Source organism: Chiloscyllium plagiosum, unplaced genomic scaffold (assembly GCF_037043375.1).
Source record: "Chiloscyllium plagiosum isolate Xiang-an unplaced genomic scaffold, Cpla_swu_hap1 HiC_scaffold_7, whole genome shotgun sequence".
Taxonomy (NCBI): Eukaryota; Metazoa; Chordata; class Chondrichthyes; order Orectolobiformes; family Hemiscylliidae; genus Chiloscyllium; species Chiloscyllium plagiosum.
Genome location: NW_028270145.1, coordinates 51,856,644 through 51,877,047, shown reverse-complemented (window position 1 = coordinate 51,877,047; position 20,404 = coordinate 51,856,644). Strand labels below are relative to the sequence as shown.

Sequence of the window (20,404 nt, the reverse complement as noted above, 5' to 3'; positions counted from 1 at the left end):
CAAACATCAGAAGACCAACAATTCAGTGAAAGATGTTCTTTGGCTATGTTGAAATTTGTTGGCCTTTCAGTGCAAAGAGATGACATTGGAACGTGCACATCTGCAACACTCTGTCAATGTCCAGGACAACATGCTAAGGGGCACACAAAAGCCTACAGCAGCAGCCACCAGGCAGTAGAAAAACACTATATGTCTAACATGTTTCTGCCTTGATATTCTGCCTGTTAACTTAGAACCCCTTGTACCTTGGATTGGAATGTAAATAGTGTTTTCTCACATTTAGTAAATCGTTCAAGTTTGCTAAGAGTGTAATGTGCTTAACTGAGAAATGTGATTTTTCTTGTAACGTACTGTACATCATTTATAAAATTTTTTTTTGGACAAAATGTAGTTGCCACCAGACCATGAACCAAGCTCGAACAAATACAAGGCCCTTTTAAATCCTTGCATTTCCTTTGTAATAATGACAAAAGAAAAATAGACGGATTACAACATCCTGATTTCTGCTTCCAAAAGAAAAGCTTATGAAGGCAGTTTTTTTTTTAAGTACGCAGCCATTTCAAAACTTTTTCTGGCATATAAACTCCTCGTCGCAGTTGAAGCCTGTCATTCATCTCTCTCTCTCTCTCTCTCTCTGTGTATACCCACCACCTCCCCACCCCCCCACACTCCCCTCCCCCTGTATTCTCCTGCTCAACATCACTTGTACCTCCCACCTGTTCACTCGTGGTCATACATAGTCTGAGGCATTAAAATAAGGTCATATCGAAAAACTTCGGGAAGCATTAGGTTAGAATGTGGATCTTGCTATCAAAGAAATGACTGAGACAAATAGATGCTTTCAAGAGAGGAAGGATAGAAAAAATATGCTATGTTAGATATAATGGGAAAAGGCTTATGTAGAGTAAAACCACTAAAAATGTCTATGATCCATTTTTGTGCTGCTTATTCTGTGTAATTCTATCTAATTTTATGATAATGAAGATGCTTGCTTCTGAAAGGATCAAAAAGAAGATAAATCATTTATATAATTGTTACCCATTTTCTAAACAACATGTTGAAAGATATTATTATACACCTCTGGAGAAGGTGAGACTTGAATCCAGGCCACTTGGCTCAGAGGTAGGAACACTAAAACTGCACTACAAGAGTCCTCAGAAGCTTATTAGAAACATTATGAGAGTTAATTTGCTTGAAGGCAGTTATTGAAAACGGCAATTGTGAATGGATATCCAGAGTTATGCACCTTGCGATTTTCCTTTCCAAAGTATTTTCTTCTTTCCATTTTCATGATGCTTATGTATCTCATCAGATTATTTAGAATTGAACAATAATGTAAAATATATTAACAAATGATGATTTATAAAGTAAATACAACACTTTTCAATTATGTAAACTGCTATAGTAATTTGTAAATGGAATGGTGTGCAAGCTTTTTATTAACTGAATTTTTAAAATGATAACCTCAAATCAGTCCAAGTGTAGTTTCAGATAACTACTTGTGATCCATTGTCTGTCATTGTTGAGCACATACACTATATAAACAGAAACTACTAACATGTAAATGAGTTCAACAAGCAACAGTCAATTAGCAGCTTTTGTTTTGCTTTTCAGGACTTTTTGGTTTACAATTTACAACAGGTAGATTGGAAAATGCAAATCTGCTCTTTATTTAACTCAATTTGATAACATGACTAAGAATATTTAATTAAAGCCAAAGTGCCTATTTTTATTCAAAGACATCAATTATACATTGAGCACCCAACTGATATTGCGACTGTATAAAATAGATTAAAGAAATATTCTTGCGAAGTACATTTTTTTCATGTCCATAGTATTGTAAACAAGTTAGCATGTATTACATTAAAGCAGTCAAAAGATGCAAAGGAGAATTTTTTTTTAAATTTCCAGATGCTGTAAGCATCAGATAAACAAATGCCAGACAGCCAGCATTTCTACAGCTGAAAATGACTGGAGCTGAAAGGCAAATCCAACATCCCTGTAGCAAGTCTGCAGTTAAAGCATGCAAGGTGGTCTAAGAGTAGAATGACTTTTTGTGAGTTTTCAATACCCAGATCTGTTTTCACCTTGGTATAGGTGGGATTGGTGGAAGGGGTGGAGCACCTCGCTCTCTCCGACCTGAATCTATTATAGAAAGAAGATTATAATCAATGCACTGTACAAAGAATTATAAAAAAATGTTACTTTTCCAGTTAAATAGAATTTTAAAATTTGATTCGAAAATAATATTGATGCTAAGAACAATTATAACATTAATTGTTACAAAATTTCAGAAAGATGATTATCTTTGCAGATTTAGATATACCCCGGTAACTGTTTTCTATAACTTAAAAGGAGTCCTTCTTCTCTTCCCGAGAAATGAGAGCATGAGTATTATAACCTTGAAATTCTTTTAAGAGAATTCCCCCATACTATTTTTCTCCCTCACCAATATACACAATTTATTTTTTAGATGCCCAAATATTGCTGTAACTGAAGCAACATTTAAATTTGGAAGTACTGTACTTCTGCATTGAATGTATTTGCACTGTTCTGTCTCTTTTACTTTTACCAATGTTCTTCTCTCCATTTCTGAAAATGATTTCTGGTTTCAGAAGCATAACTTATCCCCATGTCTATCACTCACATGGCCATTAACCATGTATGACTGAGTGTTTGCATGTTACTTTTCCCTGGTAGAATAGGCTTACTTGTAATTGCTGTCTTGAGCCAGGAAGTAAAGTTCAGCTATTAATTGGATAAACACTATTTCTAATTATTGGATATCTTTCAAAATGTTCTACAAAATCCCCGTAACTAATGAGGAACTTTCCTGTGCAATTCTTGGCTAATTGCAATCACATTAAAGGATTATAGAATTATTTTAAAATGAAGGAAGGAAAGTTTTCAGCTCTTCATGTTTCAAACTTCAAAATAGGTTGACAAATTGCTCTGCTACTCACCTCTGTTCTCTGCCTTGTTCTGTTTACTGGGATAAGTTTTTGGGAAGTTTACATATGGTTCTGGTGGTGGAAAATCAGAGGTGGAATGGAAAGAAAATCTGCCTTCCCACTCATCTGTGGTAAAAAAAAAGTTAATTTTACAATGCATGGATAGCAGCATATCTTTGTTTACATGGGAGCATTTCAAAACATATCTTTAGGTACAACTGTGTCTGGAGACAAAATGGTCTGAAAATTAAGGCTGAAGACAAAACAGGCTGATATCTTTTTGTGACAAGGAATCATGTACACAAGTCGCAAATCACTGCAGTGAGATGAACCATTCAATTACAGCACATTTTAAGGTTTGTAGTGAAGTTAAAATGCTTCTTGGCTACTTCATTTGAAAAGTTTCTGAATATCATCAACGAAGACAAGATGATTCAGTTCTTGTCATTCAAAGAAGCTAACATTAAGAGTTCAGAATACTATTTTCATAGAGTCATGATGTGGACTTGCTGGTGTTGGACTAAAATCAAACAACACCAGGTTACAGTCCAATAGGTTTATTTGGAAGTACCAGCTTGTGGAGCGTGTCCTCATAGGACACAAGCTCCACTAGTACCCGACAAAGGAGCAGCGCTCCGAAAACATTTACTTCCAAATAAACCTGTTGGACTATATCCTGATGTTGTGTGATATTTAATGCAGAATTATAGAATCCCTACAATGTGGGAACAGGCCCTTTGAGTCCACACTGACCATCCCCTCCAAACGGCAACCCCCCCCCCCCCCACCCTCTCCTTGTAATTCTATTTCCCATAGCTAATCCACCTAGTCTGCACAACTTTGGACACTACGGGGCAATTTAGCACTGCCAATTCACCTAACTGACGCGTGGAGTCATAGAGGAAACAGACCCTTTGGTCCAAACCATCATGCCGACCAGATATCAGAACCCAATCTAGTCCCACCTGCCAGCACCACTGGTCACAGGCCTCCACTCTGAAAAACAACCCTCCACAACCGCCCTCTGTCTTCTACCTTTGAGCTAATTCTGTATCCAAATGGCTAGTTCTCCCTGTATTCCATGAGATCTAACCTTGCTAATCAGTCTCCCATGGGGAACCTTGTTGAAAGTCTTACTGAAATCCATACAGATCACATTTACCACTCTGCCCTCATAAATCCTCTTTGTTACTTCTTCAAAAAACTCAATCAAATTTGAGACATGATTTCCCACACACAACGCCATGTTGACTATCCCAAATCAGTCCTTGCCTTTCCAAATACATGTTCATCCTGTCCCTCAGGATTCCCTCCAACAACTTGCCCACCACAGACATCAGGCTCACTCGTCTACAGTTCCCTGGCTTGTCCTTCCCACCCTTCTTAAACAGTTAGCCAACCTCCAGTCTTCCAGCACCTCATCTGTGACCATCAATGATACAAATATCTCAGCAAGAGGCCCAGCAATCACTTCTCCAGCTTCCCAGAAAGTTCTAGGGTACACCTGATCAGGTCCTGGGGATTTATCCATATTTACGCGTTTCAAGACATCCAGCACTTCCTCCTTTGTAATCTGGACATTTTGCAAGATGTCACCATCTATTTCCCTACATTCTATATCCTCCATATACTTTTCCACAGTAAATACTGATGAAAAATACTCGTTTAGTATCTCCCCCATTTTCTGTGACTCCGCACAAAGACTGCCTTGCTGATCTTTGAGGGACCCTATTCTCTCCCTAGTTATCCTTTTGTCCTTAATATATTTGTAAAAACCCTTTGAATTCTCCTTAATTCTATTTACCAAAACTATCTCATGCCCCCTTTTTGCCCTCCTGATTTCACTCTTAAGTATACTCCTACTGCCTTTATACTCTAAGGATTCACTCGATCTATCCTGTCTATACCTTACATCTTTGGACTGTGGGAGGAAACTCACATTGACAAGGGGAGAATGTGCAAACTCCAGACATATAGTCACCCCAGCTGGAATCGAACCCAGGTGCCTGGTGCTGCAAGACAACAGTGGTAACCACTGTTCCTTAATTCCTTGACATTTTGTCTTCAATTTAGATTCCAAATACAATTCCAAACTGACAATAATTAAGTCAGATCTGATTCATTGCAAATTCCAACTATTTGATACAATATAAAAGAAATCTGATAGGTATAAAAACCTCTTATCTAAATAAGCATTTTGGAAATTAGTTTTCTACATGTCGATTATATTGCTTCTCATTTAAAGTTGTACCATCATCCATCCATACCACAATTTTTTTTTTTTACGAAGTACCATTCAAGATCCTGAAGGGTAGCAACTTATCCACTAGTCTCAAATTAGATAGTTTCATTTTTGCTATAGAACTAACTGAACTTGAATAATTCAGTGGAACAATGCTGCAGTCTGAAATCAACACATTCAAGTGTCAGTTTAATGCAACACTGTGTGAAATAAGGTAGCCAATTCCTCAAAAACAAGAGAATGATCCCTTGGTGTTCCCATGACAATTCCAGGTGGGGTTCTCTCATTCAAACAGCCAGCTTTTGCACATCCAGAGGAATGGCTAATCCAGAATTGACATTCAAGCTCATCCTAGCCTGGTACAGACTCCCATGCCTGTTACCAATCTGGTACCGATCCCTACCTCAGTCTCTCAGTCTGGCACAGACCCTTCCGCAAACTCTGTTCAAGTTTTCAAGCTGTCATTTGTCCCCTTCCACCCCTTTCTTTCTTATTCAGCTTGTTGTATTTGGTGTTACTGAGGATGTTGGAAGAGTCTTTGGCATCTGGTCGAAGTGATTGGTGATGATGCAGCCAATTCTGACCTATACATTGTTCCTCAACATTCAATGACAGGCCTTGTTGCTCCTCCAACCAGGGATGGGAACCAGTGATTGAAGGATGTGGAACATTCAGCGTGGGAGAGACGGAATCTGTGATTAATGGAGCAACTCTGTCTCTTCTATACTCACTTCTTATCCAATCACAACTCTTGCAGTCAGTTCCTGCTCTCACTGGTTGACAGCGGAGTTGTGATTTTTTTTTAAAAACCACACATGTTGGACAATGCGAACGGTCAGAACGTAAACTTGAAATGTCAATGTCCAAAATGCACCAAATGTCAGAACTTCCTCATTTCTGTATATTGTAGTAGTTGTAACTTATTTCTAGGATAAACAGATATGTTTAATATTGCATCCATTAATTGATTCGTGAAACATTTCCAGCTCAGCTGTATGGTGCAGTAACGTCAGAGGTAAGGTCTGGCTTTTGGCTACAACAGTCTGTATAGTAAGTCCTCTATACCTAGCTGCCATGAGGGAAAAACATTCATATGAAATGAAGGTTGGAACATAAAAGAGAGACAAATTAAATCAATTGAATTTTCCTCACAACACAGCTGTCAGAATGCTGTCACTCATTCACCAACGTAAACTTTAGACTTAAAATAAGGTGTTATTTCTCAACAACTTAGTGTATGTATTCTGAAAACATCTTGAGGTGCATGTGGATGAAAACTGGTGTAATATTTACCTTCACACATTGCTTGTGAGGACTCCTGGAAGCCATTTCTCAGTGATGTTGGTGGGGGTACAGGACTTCCTCGGTCAGGAGGAAGGGGGGGTCTGAAGCCACTCCTGGTGTCTGAACCCATTCTGCTTGGAGGCTGTGGGACAGGTGGTGCTTTCTGACTACTACCATTTCTACCAACTGGAGGTGGTGGAGGAAGAGGTCCTGTTTTAAGAAGATTAGAAAATAATTAGTGTACAGTCCTATAATGTGATTTTCAATAAGTTAAAGTTTCCTCTAAAAAATGAATGCAACATGACTTTCTGACTCTACGTACAAAGAGTTGTTCAACATTAATAATGAAATTCAAATCTGCATTCTAAACTGTGGTTTACTGCTTTATTGCCAGAAATCTATAAAATAAAAGTGTCAGTCTCCTTATCCCTAGCTTTGTTTATTTAAATAAAATCTAGGCCAAATCAAATGAGATTTCATTTGGAAAGGCATCTGGATGGGTGAATGAATAGAAAGGGTTTGGAGGGATATGGGCCAGGTGCTTGCAGGTAGAACTAGGTTGGGTTGGGATATCGGATTCTGGATTAGTGGTGCTGGAAGAGCACAGCAGTTCAAGCAGCATCCGAGGAGCAGTAAAATCGACGTTTCGGGCAAAAGCCCTTCATCAGGAATACAGGCAGAGAGCCTGAAGGGTGGAGAGATGTTTTTACCTGGGTTGGGATATCTGGTCGGCATGGACGAGTTGGACTGAAGGGTCTGTTTCCGTGTTGTACATCTCTATGACTCTATGTCACCATGGAGAGCTCCTAAAAAAAATTGCTTCACTCTCCTATTTCATTGTTTTAAACAGTTTCCTAGTTTATAGTGTCTTTAGCTCTACTCACAATGTAATCTCCATTACACCTTAGCTTAGTCTCAACTGGTTTTTCTTAAAACAAAATACACTCATGCACCCAACAAATCTCAAGCTTAAATTGAAATAAATAGTTATCATTGGAGTTGGGTTTGTTCCTACAATCTTCTGATTTCTAGATAACATAGGAATGTTACTGCCCTGATATTGACTTCTCAGCCATAAGGAAAACACCATTATTGTAATTAAGTTCCTTTATCAATTTGTATTTCCTAATTGGATTTGTTGTAATTTTAGGTGTACTATATTCGAGATGATTGACTTTTTCCTGTCACTTCAAAAATGGACAGCAATTTCTGACTCAGCCCAGGCATTTCTTTGCCTTACAAATTAAAGAAAGAAAGGACCAAATTAAGGATATGAATTTACAACAATCATTTTGGGGAATTGACAAAAGAAAACAGAAACAGAAATCAGTAAACTTTCTTTTGTCTCTCCTCTCCTTTACATTGCTTCCATTGCTGTACTTTTCTGTGTTCTCTGTATTCTCTTCCTCATTTCTCCATATCCCGAGTCTTCACTTGATCCTTATTTCATTACTTTCTCTTTAACTCACCTGATCTGCTGGGTGGGTCCCTCACAGGAGGCGGAGGTCTTTCACCAGGAGGAAGAGGACCACTGCGAATTGGTCCTGGTGATGTTGAAGGGGTGCTGTGGAGAGACAAATTTCGTTGAGGGAGCTTTGGAATTTCAACATCTGTAGCAGAGCTGGAATGATTGGAAGATGGTCCTGGCCGATTAGGTGGTGGTGGTGGGGGAGCTTGGAAAGAGGGAGTTGGCCTAGGTGTTTGAGGGACAGGTGGTTTCTGATGTTGTGGTGGTGGGAGTGGAGGACCATCCCTATTAAGTGAGGGCCTATTTGTCATAGGTGGCGGCAGTGGCCTATCATCTGTCATCCTAACTGGAGTTGGAGGCAGTGGAGGTCTGTTAGTACTGGGAACTGGAGGCATTGGTGGTGAAGGCTTGTCCTCAACAACCCTGTTAGGTGTGGGAGGCAGTAAAGATCTATTTGCACTGTTCTGTGGAACAGCTGGAGAGAATGGACGAGAAGACCCTTGATTGCGATTTGGTAGTGAAGGTCCCCTGATGGGTGGTCGATTTTCTAATGCAGGTGGAGGACCCCTGTTCTGCATACTTGATGCTGATGGTCTTGGTGCATTTGGTAAAGGTGGCGGTACTGCATCAGGTTTTGAACTTATTTCTGGCCTTGAAAACTTTGGTTGCGGCAATTTATTTCTTGCTAGCTCAGGGTTATTATTCCTTGGAAAACCAGATGATCCAGGTATCTTTGGAGGAGTGTTGCTTGGTGCAAATGGTCTGGGACCAGATGATCTTCCACCCGGTGGCATAATTGGAGGTCTACTGCCACCAGAATCTGTGGATGGAAATGGTAATAAATACATAATTAACAGTTAAAAACAAACTTTTACAGTTTACTTGTAAACAATTACATATTGTAGAACAGCAACGTTTTTAAAAAAAAATAGTTTTGATCCACAGAAATTCATTTGTTAGAACTGTAGACTGGTAAATATGATACTTCCTACGGTATACTCAGATCTATCTGACTCATCCATTCTCTTTACACAATTTTTGTTTAATTCTCCTCAAGGCATTTGAAACATTAATTCGCAGACAGTGGCAAAATAATGTGACATGGAGCTCCGGCATTAAAATTTGGTTTTAAGTCACACTGAAAACTTAATTGTCCATTTTGTTCTAATTCAGCAATTTTAAATTGTGTGTTAATTAAATTATACAATTTTAAATCATACACTAAACCCAAGGAAAGAAAATGTGTAGAATAGAACCCCCCACCCCCCCCAAAATATTTTTGCTATAACAAATGGGCGAACGCCAGATACCCGGGTTCAATTCCCGCCTCAGGCAACAGTCTGTGTGGAGTTTGCACATTCTCCCAGTGTCTGTGTGGGTTTCCTCCGGGTGCTCCGGTTTCCTCCCACAATCCAAAGATGTGCAGGTTAGGTAAATTGGCCATGCTAAATTGCCTGTAGTGTTAGGTGAAGGGGTAAATGTAGGGGGATGGGTCTGGGTGGGTTGCTCTTCGGAGGGTCGGTGTGGACTTGTTGGGCTGAAGGGCCTGTTTCCACACTGTAAATAATCTAAAAAAAATGAACAGTCATTAAATCAAAACCAGATTTCTATATAGATCTTTTGTCCATAGTGAATCTCGCATTTACCACTTGACAAATGAAAACATTTGTGGGTGCTGATTGGAAACGCATATCAGTTCCATTCGGAGTGGCTTTTTTTTAATATGCGGTGGATGGGACGGAGGTCAGAATTCAAGCGCTGCCCCATCATAGGCCATGGGATTTATGGAACGCTCCTGATTATCATGCCATTAACTGGCACCTTCAAATCTAAAGGGTGCCTGACATTTTGTTAAGTCTGGTGGAAGTGGAGGAGCAAGGAAGAGAGAGGGAACCATTCTTTCTCCATAAGTATACATGTACAGTGATCACATCATTTATATTTCATAATGTCATTTTAGACTGGTTTCATTGGTCCACGTCTCAATTGCAGTGTACCTAGGAAATGTACCTGGTATGTCTTCAAGGCAAGAGTGAGGCCATGTTTTTTGGGAACTGGGCTGACAGATCCCTTTATCCCCTTCACCATCAGGACACATTACCTGAAGGTGTTGGGAATATGGTTTGGTGGGGCTTGGGTGTGCGCAAAAACCTGGGAGGCATGTATCACTAAGATGAGGCAGAATTTAGGGAGCTCTGCTCCCTCTCCATCATGAGTAAAAACCTGATCATCAGGTGTGAACCACTCTCTGTTGTTGTACATGATGCAAATCTGGCGCATTCCCAGAACCTGTAACATTGTAATCCATTTCATCTGGAGGTTTAAGATGGACCATGTTTGCATGCAGCACCACATACAAACCTCTAATCGGGGGAAGAGAAGAATGTTTCCAACACCACCATCATCCTGATGGTTACCTTTGTGTGTGACTACATCAACCTGTGCATAGACCTCAATACACAACACCAAGTGTTACTATATACTGAGGTTCTACCTGTACCTGGTGTTGCAAAGGACAGAACTGGCCTCGGAGCTGTGGATCACTCCAAGTAATTGGACTGTTCCATATCACCTGTCCTTCAAGAAAACACCTTTGACCACAAGTCAAAGTGATCAGCACATAGTGTCCTCAAGACCCTGCGGGAAAGGAGAGGATGGATCCTGAGCAGACTGTCAAAGTCATTTAGCAAAAGGTGTCATCACCAGAACTTTCCAACAAGCACCAAGGTGTCGCTTGGCTGGTGGTGAGAAGTGTACTGCCTGCAAGATCCTTCATGTATGCCTGAACACACTGTGCCACCACATGCTGCCCTTTGTCAGCTGCAGAGGTTGGAGACTGTCACACACCTCCTTCTGGAATGTGCCTTTGCACAGGAATTCTGGAGAAAAATATAGTGGTTTGTGTCAAGGTTAGTCCTGAGCAGCTCCGTGATGCAGGACTCTCTACTCTACAGTCTGTTCCCCAGGATGCACAATGAGACAACTGCACCTGGAAGACCATCAACTCAGTGAAAGACGCTCTTTGTTCTGCCTGAAACATATGGGTCTTCCAGAGCAAGAAGTTGACCTTGACAGAGTGTTGCGGACTTGCACATTCCAAGGTTAAGAACCATGTGCTAAGGAACGCACTAAAGCTTGGGGCAGCTGCTGCCATGGCTGAGTGGGAAAAGACCACAGTCTGAGATCTCCCTGCTGAAGTACAATGGAAGTCTGTTCAGTTAACAAACCTACCTCGTGCCTAGTAGGTTGCATTGGAAAGAAATGACTTGGGTTCTGATTCTTCTCCATATATGAAGACTGTACAGAATTAAACTGCTCTACTGACAATGTGTGTATGTAAACATTTTTATGAACAAAATATATTTTTGAAATTAAAAAAAGGAATATCCACATCATTTTCTAGGGTCACTTAGAGAAGTCATTGCTGGGGACTTGTAACCTCCTGGTTTTTTCATTTAGGAAGTCAGTATAAAACATTTTAATACGCACTCTCCTTTGAAGTAACTTTGAACTTTACAACTCATCCAGATTTCCTTGTAAACTAAAAATGTATCAGCCACGTATCTATAAATTCTTACACATGCCACAATGCAATATGTACAAAGATATAAGTACAAATATATGATGATTTTCAACTACATCAGTTAACAAAATTAGATGAGCATCACCATTTAACAGGCTAATAACACATAAATAATTTTTAAGAAGATTGAAAATTCGAGGCTACATTAATTAATTGTTATTTACCTGAACTCTCTCGGCTTCCTGCAGACCTCAGCTTTGGCATTCCACCTGCAAATAATCCACCTAAACCTGCTGGTCCACCACCAACTCCTCCTCCTCCTCCTCCTCCACCACCACTCCCGCCACCACCACCGCCACCGCCGCCACCTCCTCCTCCTCCTCCAGGACCTTTAGGAACTGTTTAAAGAGAAATACAATTGGTATATTATTTACAGTGGACTGGTAAATCTTCCCTATAAAATAGTAATTTGTATATATTAGAAGGTGTGGTTTCGAGCATGGAGTCTCATTCACCGAGAGAAATGATCTAAGAATTTGATATAGGAGTGATGGAGTTTGAGAGATTTCTGAATTTCCGCACATTAAAGTTGGAAAATTTATTTTAAATAAATTTCTCATGTCAGAATACCAGAATCTCATCCCTAAACCAGAGGAATATCTTTGTGCAAGTTTGATGGGACCTTTCCTTCCCTCAAAGCAAGCTGAGCAATAAGGAATTTTGTTCATGGAACAACAAGTATGCTTTTCTGTATCCATGTGGCTAGGGTAAAAAATTTCAAAAACAAAATTCTAGAGTTTTAAAAAGCACAAAGAGCAAATTGTAAAGGAGAAAGCATTTTAACAAAGTGTAAACTGATTGTATATTGCAGGTAAATTCATACAGCACACTATGTGCTTGAATGAGATAGCAAATGGTGCAGTGTGATTTTTTAAAAAATGGCAGCAAAACATCGGAAACTTTAATTTAATTAATCTGTCAAATTAATAAACTTATTTGCCTAATTCTTTAAACTTACCACTAACAATTGGTGCACTCCTATCATTGGTAACTGCCTTCTTCAACTTTTTGGGCTTGCATATATCTGACAGAAGAGCATTTCTTCCAACTTGCTCAGTTTTGCTTAGTGAAGGTTTCTCTGTATTTGCCTAATGTTTGCAAGATGACAGAAGAAAAAGAATGTTTGTTATTCACTTGGTGAAAATTGCATCATAGAATTTGAGTGCTACTGGAAAGATTTCTAATTATTTTGTGGTTCAATATGCCACTTGAACAACAAATTGATTAAATATGAATCCCATAGCAGATGATCAGTTAAAATAAACATTTTACCTTGTAGCAAACCATACGAGTAACAGTTTTCATGTTTATTTATGTGAAATTCAAATAGATCCATCATTATAATATCTCAGTCCAGCATTACCTGCTTTTATTTCAGAATCTGCTTTTGTTTTGCGAGAATGATGTTATTTAGTGGTGGGTTGGGTAACAGAAGTGGAATTGAGTAACAATAAAAAGTGTTTGATAGAGTAGAGTGAGACTGGGAAGATAAAAAATAATTGCTATCAAGTCAGATTCACTGTATATTGTGGCAAGTGAGGAGGCCACCACCAGATCCACTTCTAAGTCTGGTATTAGGATGCAAATCTCTCTCAACCAGTATTGCTGGGTGGGACATGTCATTTGCATACCTGACATCAGACTAGCGAAGCAACCATCCTGCATGGAACTTAGTTTGGAACGCACCCTGGACGACAGCGGAATCACTTCCTCAAAGCCTTCTAAAGAGATCAAACATCCCCACTGATTCATGGGAGTCCCTAGTTTGTGACCGTGCAGAACCAAGATAACTAAATTCAGGAAGGTACTGAACATACTGAGAAACTTTGGAGATTTGTAGAGGCTCTCCAACTTCTCAATTTCGTATCTGAGTATTCTCCCACCTTTAGAATCCATCTACCAGGCCCGCTATCAAGGAAAGGCTGCCAGCATTCTCAAAAATCCATTCCACCCTGGCAATGCTTTTCTACAACCTCTACCAGGGGGGAGAAGGTACAGAAGCCTGAACACATGGACCAGCCAGTTTCAAAACAGTTTCTACCCTACTGTTGTTAGAATACTGAATGGACTCATAGACTTGTAGCATTTGCCTGTACCTGTGTTTTTGTTTTGTCACTGTTCACCTATTATTTACTTATTATGCTATTTAACTATGTGATCTGCCTGTATTGCTCGCAAGACAAAGCTTTTCACTGTGCCCTGGTGCACGTGACAATAAATTCAATTCATTGAAAACATCAGTTGCTTGATCCTTCCATCACCATCTACTCGAGTTATCTCATTGTGTAGTGGACTTGTCAGTCACGTCAGAAACAATGTATCCTCTAATTCTTCTTCCCCCCTGTGAACACCTCCACAGTCTGTTACACAGCAATGGATTCTGGAAGCAGAAGTCGGGCGGGTTGGACCGAAGGATCTGTTTCCATGCTGTACATCTCTATGACTAAGTCATGCAGCAGTATGACTGACATGCACAAATCTTGCCAGCAGCTGCACAGCCAGATGGTGGCGCTGCTTATATGAGGACTGCTCAGGAAGGTGACTATAGGTAACTTTTTAAGTTGTGATTTCCATAAGCAGCTCAAGTGATTTACTTATACAGGGGTTGATTCACGTATGCTGATGAATTTGTGGGAGGGTAGTCGTAATAACCCTCTGTGATCTGAAACCAGATATTTGGTTCTTTCGCATATATAACATAATGCTTCAGTATTTCCACAAGAATTGCTAACGTGGTTTTGAGAAATTGATTACAGGGAATTAAAGCTAGCTCATTATTACTTTACCACAGATTTTTTAAACAGTTTGTCTGACTACATGTTTTAAAATCCAAAATTTAATGAAATATTTTTCCTTCTACTCAAAATTGAGTAGAAAAAGAAGGAACAATTGCAGTGGCTTTAGTTAGTATATTCTGAGTAAAGATCATTTGGAGTGTTGGGGATAAATAGTTAGTAGCGTGTGAAGTTTGATCGGTAGGTGGGACTAGGTTTCTTTATATCAGTGGCAGGAGGAAGTAAATGATTCAACAAGTAGGTAGTGATCAAAACATGGGCTTGAGGTAACAGTGGATATCTGTTGAATAATTGAGTCATTTATGGAGATAAGACTGTAGATCTAAACTTTTAAACAGATGAGAAGTGGATTTAAAACAAATAAGGACTGAATATAAAGAAATTTAGACAACAAACTATTTATCAAATTTGAGAAGCAGAGAGGATCATGGCTGATCCAATACTCCTCACGTCCACTTTCCTCCCTCTCCCATGACGCTGGATTCCCCTCTTGATCAAGTGTCTATCTCTCTCTATTTTAGCCTTAAATATACACAAAGACTCCGCTCCATAGCTCTCTATAGCAAGGAGTTACAAAAACAACCAAGCCTCAGAGAAGAAATTCCTCATGATAGTTTAAAACGGTGCCACTTAATTATGATGCTATGCTCTGTGGTCCAAGGTCATCTCATGAGGAGAAACATATTTTCAGCATTTACCCTGTCAACTCTCTTAAGAATCCTATCTGTTTCAGTGAGATCACCTGTTATTCTTCTAACTTCCATTGATTAAATTCCAATGAGTGGTTGTTGAGCCTTTGCTCACAAAACAGTCCCTCCATACCAAGAATCATCCTGGTGAACCTTCTCTGAACTGCCTCCAATGAAATAATACCTTTTCTTAAACAAAGGGACCAAAACTGTTCACAGTACTCCAGATATGGTCTCACCAGCACTTTGCACGTTTGCAATTAGTCTTCTCGACTCGCATATTCCAACCCCCTTGAAATAAGAGCTAACATTCCATTAGCCTTCCTGCTAGACTTGTGTGCTAGCTTTCTTTGTTTCAGCCATAAGTACACCCAAGCCGTTGGTGTTGCAGCTTTCTGCAGTTTTCTTCCATTTTAGTGATACTTTGTTCTTTTGCTCTCCCTTCCAAAATGAACAACTTCACATTTTTCCTTATTATAGTCCATAAAGAACATAAAGACTAGGAGCATGAGTAGGCTGTCTGGCCCTTTGAGTCTGCTCCGCCATTCAATAAGATCATGGCTGATCTTTGGTGCACTCCGATTTACCTACCCATGCTCTCACCATATCCCTTAATTCCTTTGTTGTCCAAAAAAAACTACCCTTACTTTAAAAACATTTACTGAAGTAGCGTCAACTAATTCCCTGGGCAAGAAACTCCATAGATTAACAACCCTCTGGGTGAAGAGGTTCCTTCTCAATTCAATCCTAAATCTGCTCCCTCTAATCTTAAGGCTGTGCCCTCTTGTCCTAGCTTCACCCACCAATGGAAACATCCTCTCTACTTCTATCTTATGCATTCCCTTTATAATTTATATGTTTCTATAATATCCCCCCTCATTCTTCTGAATTCCAATGAATATAATCCTAACATACTCAGTCTCTCCTCATAAACCAACACCCTCAACTCTGGAATAAACCTAGTGAACCTCCTCTGCAAAACCTCCAGTGCCAGTACATCCTTTCTCAAGTAAGGAGACCAAAACTGCACACAGTACTTCAGGTTTAGCCTCACCAGCACGTTGGAGGAAGTGAGGACTGCAGATGCTGGAGATCAGAGTTGAGAGTGTAGTGCTGGAAAAGCACAAAGGCTAGGCAGCATCCGAGGAGCAGGAGAATCGATATTTCTGTCAAAACCCTTTATCAAGCTTTTGAGCTGAGGGGGTGGTGAGATAAAAGGGAGGGGGGTGGTGGGAAGGTAGCTGAGATTGCAATAGGTAGATAGAGGTGAGGGTAATGGTGATGGGTGGAGCAGATACACAGGAAGGAAGATGGAGAGATCATGAGGGCAGTGCTAAGTTGGAAGGTTGGAACTAGGATAAGGTGGAGGGAGGGGAAATTAAGAAACTGGTGAAATTCACACTGATGCCGTGGGGTTGGAGAGTCCAGAGGCAGAAGATGAGGCGTTCATCCTCCAGGTATCGGGTGGTGAGGCAATGACCTAAAACCTGCATGTCCTTGGCGAATTTGAAGGGGGTGGGGTTGAAGTGGTCAGCCACAGGGCAGTGGGTGTTCTGGAGATGTTCTCTGAAGCGCTCTGCAAGTAGGCATCCTGTCTCCCCAGTGTAGAGGAGACTACCTCAGGAGCAACAGATACAATAAGTGACATGTGGAAATGCAGGTGAAACTTTGATGGATGTGGAAGCCTCCTTTGGGTCCTTGGACAGAGGTGAGGGGGGAGGTGTGGGCGTAGGATTTGCAATTCCTGCAGTGGCAGGGGAAGGTGCCGGGAGGGGAGGGTGGGTTGGTGGAGGTGCGTGGACCTGACAAGGGAGTTGCGGAGGGAATGGTCTTTACGGAATGTGGATAGGGGTGGGGAGTACACTTTATCTTTGATGACGGGGTCTGTTTGTAGGTGGCGGAAATAGCGGAGGATGATGCAATGTATACAGAGGTTGGTGGGGTTTCTGTCCTTGTTGCAGTTGGAGGGGTGGGGTTCGAGGGCAGAAGTGCGAGAAGTGGATGAAATGCGCTGAGGGGCATCATCAACCACGTGCATGGGGAAATTGTGGTCTTTAAAGAAGGAGGCCATCTGGTGTGTTCTGTGGAGAAACGGATCCTCTTGGGAGCAGATATGGCTGACGGGGAGGAACTGGGAATAAGGGATAGCGTTTTTACAGGAGGCAGATGGAAGGAGGTGTAGTCTAGGTAGCTGTGGGTGTCGGTGGGTTTGTAGAAGATGTCAGTTTGGGGCCTTGGACAGAGGTGAGGGTGGGGGAGGGGGAGGTGTGAGCTCAGATTTCGCACTTCTTGCAGTGGCAGGGGAAGGTGCCCATCCGTCCTCAATCCCAGCTCCAGACCCATCCTAGGTCCTAGCTCCCAGCCCTGCCATGTTTGTACTATTCCCTCAGACCTCCCCCTTACTGAGGATGAACGATCAGTCCTCAGTAAAGGCCTCACCTTCACCTCTCTACACTCCCGGATTAATGAGTTCGACTCGCGTTTGATAGCCTCCTTCCTCAAAGACCGCAATTTCCTCTCCCACATGGTCGACGATGCCCCCCAGCGCATCTCCTCCATTTCCCACACCTCCACCCTTGAAACCCACCCCTCCCAATGCAACAAGACAGAACCCCCCTGGTTCTCACCTTCACCCCACCAACCTCCATATACATCGTATCATCCTCCGCCACTTCTGCCAAACAGACCCCGCCTCTAGGGATATATTTCCCTCCCCATCCCTACCAGTGTTTTGGAGAGACCATTTCTTCAGCAACTTCCTTGACAGATGCACACAGCCCTACCAACCCTCAACCTCTTCTTCCCCCCCCCCCCCCCACAAGCCCATACCCCACTCCCAGCATCTTCCCCTGCCACATAAGAAGTGCAAAACCTGCACTCACACTTCCCCCTTCACCTCCATCCAAGGCCCCAAAGGATCCTTCCACATCTGTCAGATATTTACCTGTACTTCCACTTTATCTTTTGCACCCGATGTGGTCTCCTCTACATTGGGGAGGCAGGACACCAACTTGCGGATCGTTTCAGAGAACATTTGTGGGACACCCAGACCAACCAACCCCACCGCCCCATGGCTGAAGACTTCAACTCCTCCTTCCACTTCACCAAGGACATGACTGAGTCTCCTCCATTGCCAAACCATAACCATCCAATGCCTGGAGGATGATCGCCTTATCTTCCACCTTGGGATCCTGCAACCACACGGGATTAATGTAGATTTCACCATTTTCTGCATTTCCTCTCCCCTCATCTTATCCCAGTCCCAAGCCTCCAACCCAGCACCGCCCTCTTGACCTGTCCATTGTCTTTCCCATCTATCTGCTCCACCCTCCTCTCTGACCTATCACCTTCTCCCCCACCTTCATCTATTTATTGCATTCTCAGCTACCTTCCCCCCAGCCTCATCCCCCTCCCAGTTATCTCTCAGCCCCCCAGCCTCATTCCTGATGAAGAGCTTATGCCCAAAACATTGATTCTCCTGCTCCTTGGATGCTGCCTGATCTGCTGTGCTTTTCCAGCACTACATTATTGACACTTTTCTCATGTTCCATCTTACTTTTCTTTTTAGCTTTTGACCTTTTAAGTTTTCCCAATCTTCTAGTTTCATGTTGTTTTTGGCCACTTTGTATGCCTTCTTTTTCAATTTGATAGCCTCCCTTATTTCTTTAGACAACCATGGCAGATTACCCCTTTTCTTACAATCCTTCCTTTTTACTGGAATATACTTTTGCTGAGTACTTCGAAAAATTTCTTTGGAAGTCTTCCACTGCTCGTCAACTATCCCACCATAAAATCTTGTCTACTTTAGCCAGGTCCTCCCTCCTTCTATTGTAGTTCCCCCTTGTTCAAGCACTGGTCCCTGGTATTGGATTTTATCTTCACACTCTCCACCTGTATTCTACGTTTAACATAAAGTAATCACTCCTTCCAAGAGGATCCCTAACTATGACGTCACTAATTATTCCTGTCTCATTACACAGGACCAGATCTAGGATAGCTTGCTCCCTCGTCGGTTCCATTACACACTGTTCAAGAAAACTATCATGGATACACTCAACAAATTCCTCCTCAAGTCTACCCTAACTGAGCTGGTTTGTCCAATCTACATATATATTAAAATCCCCCATGTTAATAGCCATACCATTTTTACAGGCATTACTTATTTTTTGTTTATTGCCTGCTCCAATGTTTTGCCCACTTACTTAACCTATCAATATCTCTCTGTAAATTATTTGTATCCCTCTTTCAACCTGGCTTTCCACCCATTTTTGTGTCGAATGCAAATATGGCCGAAGTACATTCCCTTCCTTCCTTCAAGTCAGTAACACAGCACTAATCCCTGTGGAATACCACTGGTTACAACTCATCAACCTGAAAAAGAGCCCCTTATCCCTTCTTGCTGTTTCTTGCCTATTAGCTAATTCTCCATCTATGCCAATATACTCCACACAGAGAGTTGTGAATGCATAGAATGCGTTGTCAGCTGAGGTGGTGGAAGCGAAGTCATTGGGGACATTTAGACAACTGCTGGACACACACGGATTGCAGTGTGTTGAGGGGTGCGTAGGTTAAGTTACTAATTTTACATTAGGATTAAGTCTTGGCACAGCCTGTTCTGTGCTGTACTTTTCTATGTTCTATGATTATACTACCTCCAACATAGTGGACTTTTATTTTGTGACAACCTTTTGTGAGGTACCTTTTCTAAACATTTTCGAAGTCCAGATACAACACATCTACTGGTTCTCTTTTATCCACTCTAGCTGAGGCTTCCTCGAGAAACTCTACTAAATTAGTCGGACACTATTTCCCTTTCATGAAGCTATACTGACTCTACTTGATTAGATTATGATTTTCCATAAATTCTGCTATTAATTCTTTAATAAGTGATTCCAAAACTTTTCCAACAATAGATGTTAGGCTAATTGGCCTAGAGGTACCTGCTTTTTGCTTCTCTCCCTGGGAAGGTAAAAAAAATTAGTTGAGCCAGGCAAGGCCTGATGGAAGTGGATGGGCAAAGAAACCTGGACAGACAACGAAGGGACCTTAGAAAAAGAAACATTAACTTATTTTTCTAACCAACCTTCAAAGCTGCTATTACACACCTCTGGCGCAAGTGAGAAGTGAACCCAGGCCTCAAGGTGCAGGAGTAGGGACACTATCACTGCGCCACAGGAGGCCTCCCAGAAAAATATTAAAGACTTCAGTATTAACAGGAAACTGTGACTGGGGAATCATCAGATGTTACCAGCACCACCTGGTAATGCACATTATGAAGTTCCTACTCCAATGCCAATTAGAAGATCAGGCCAAAGAATGTTATGCATTTTGAATCAGTATCATTTCTTCTACCAACTAGACCTGATGGTAATAGAAAAAAACATGTATTACA

The 20,404-nt window shown here is 41.3% G+C and overlaps 1 protein-coding gene across 3 annotated transcripts in view; it reads right to left on the bottom strand.

Moving 5' to 3' along the window:
• Window positions 1–1,421: 1,421 nt before the first annotated feature.
• The window catches only part of wipf1b (WAS/WASL interacting protein family, member 1b), a 127,893-nt gene continuing 108,910 nt past the window's right edge, over window positions 1,422–20,404 (bottom strand). For all 3 annotated transcript variants that reach the window (XM_043693581.2, XM_043693582.2, XM_087989002.1), the window contains exons 3-8: window positions 12,487–12,616; window positions 11,693–11,866; window positions 7,947–8,765; window positions 6,487–6,687; window positions 2,964–3,077; window positions 1,422–2,145 (exon numbers count right to left, since the gene is read on the bottom strand). In XM_043693581.2, coding sequence (XP_043549516.1) covers window positions 2,084–2,145; window positions 2,964–3,077; window positions 6,487–6,687; window positions 7,947–8,765; window positions 11,693–11,866; window positions 12,487–12,616 — 1,500 coding nt within the window. In that variant the 3' untranslated portion in view covers window positions 1,422–2,083. The remainder of the gene's footprint in view (window positions 2,146–2,963; window positions 3,078–6,486; window positions 6,688–7,946; window positions 8,766–11,692; window positions 11,867–12,486; window positions 12,617–20,404) is intronic.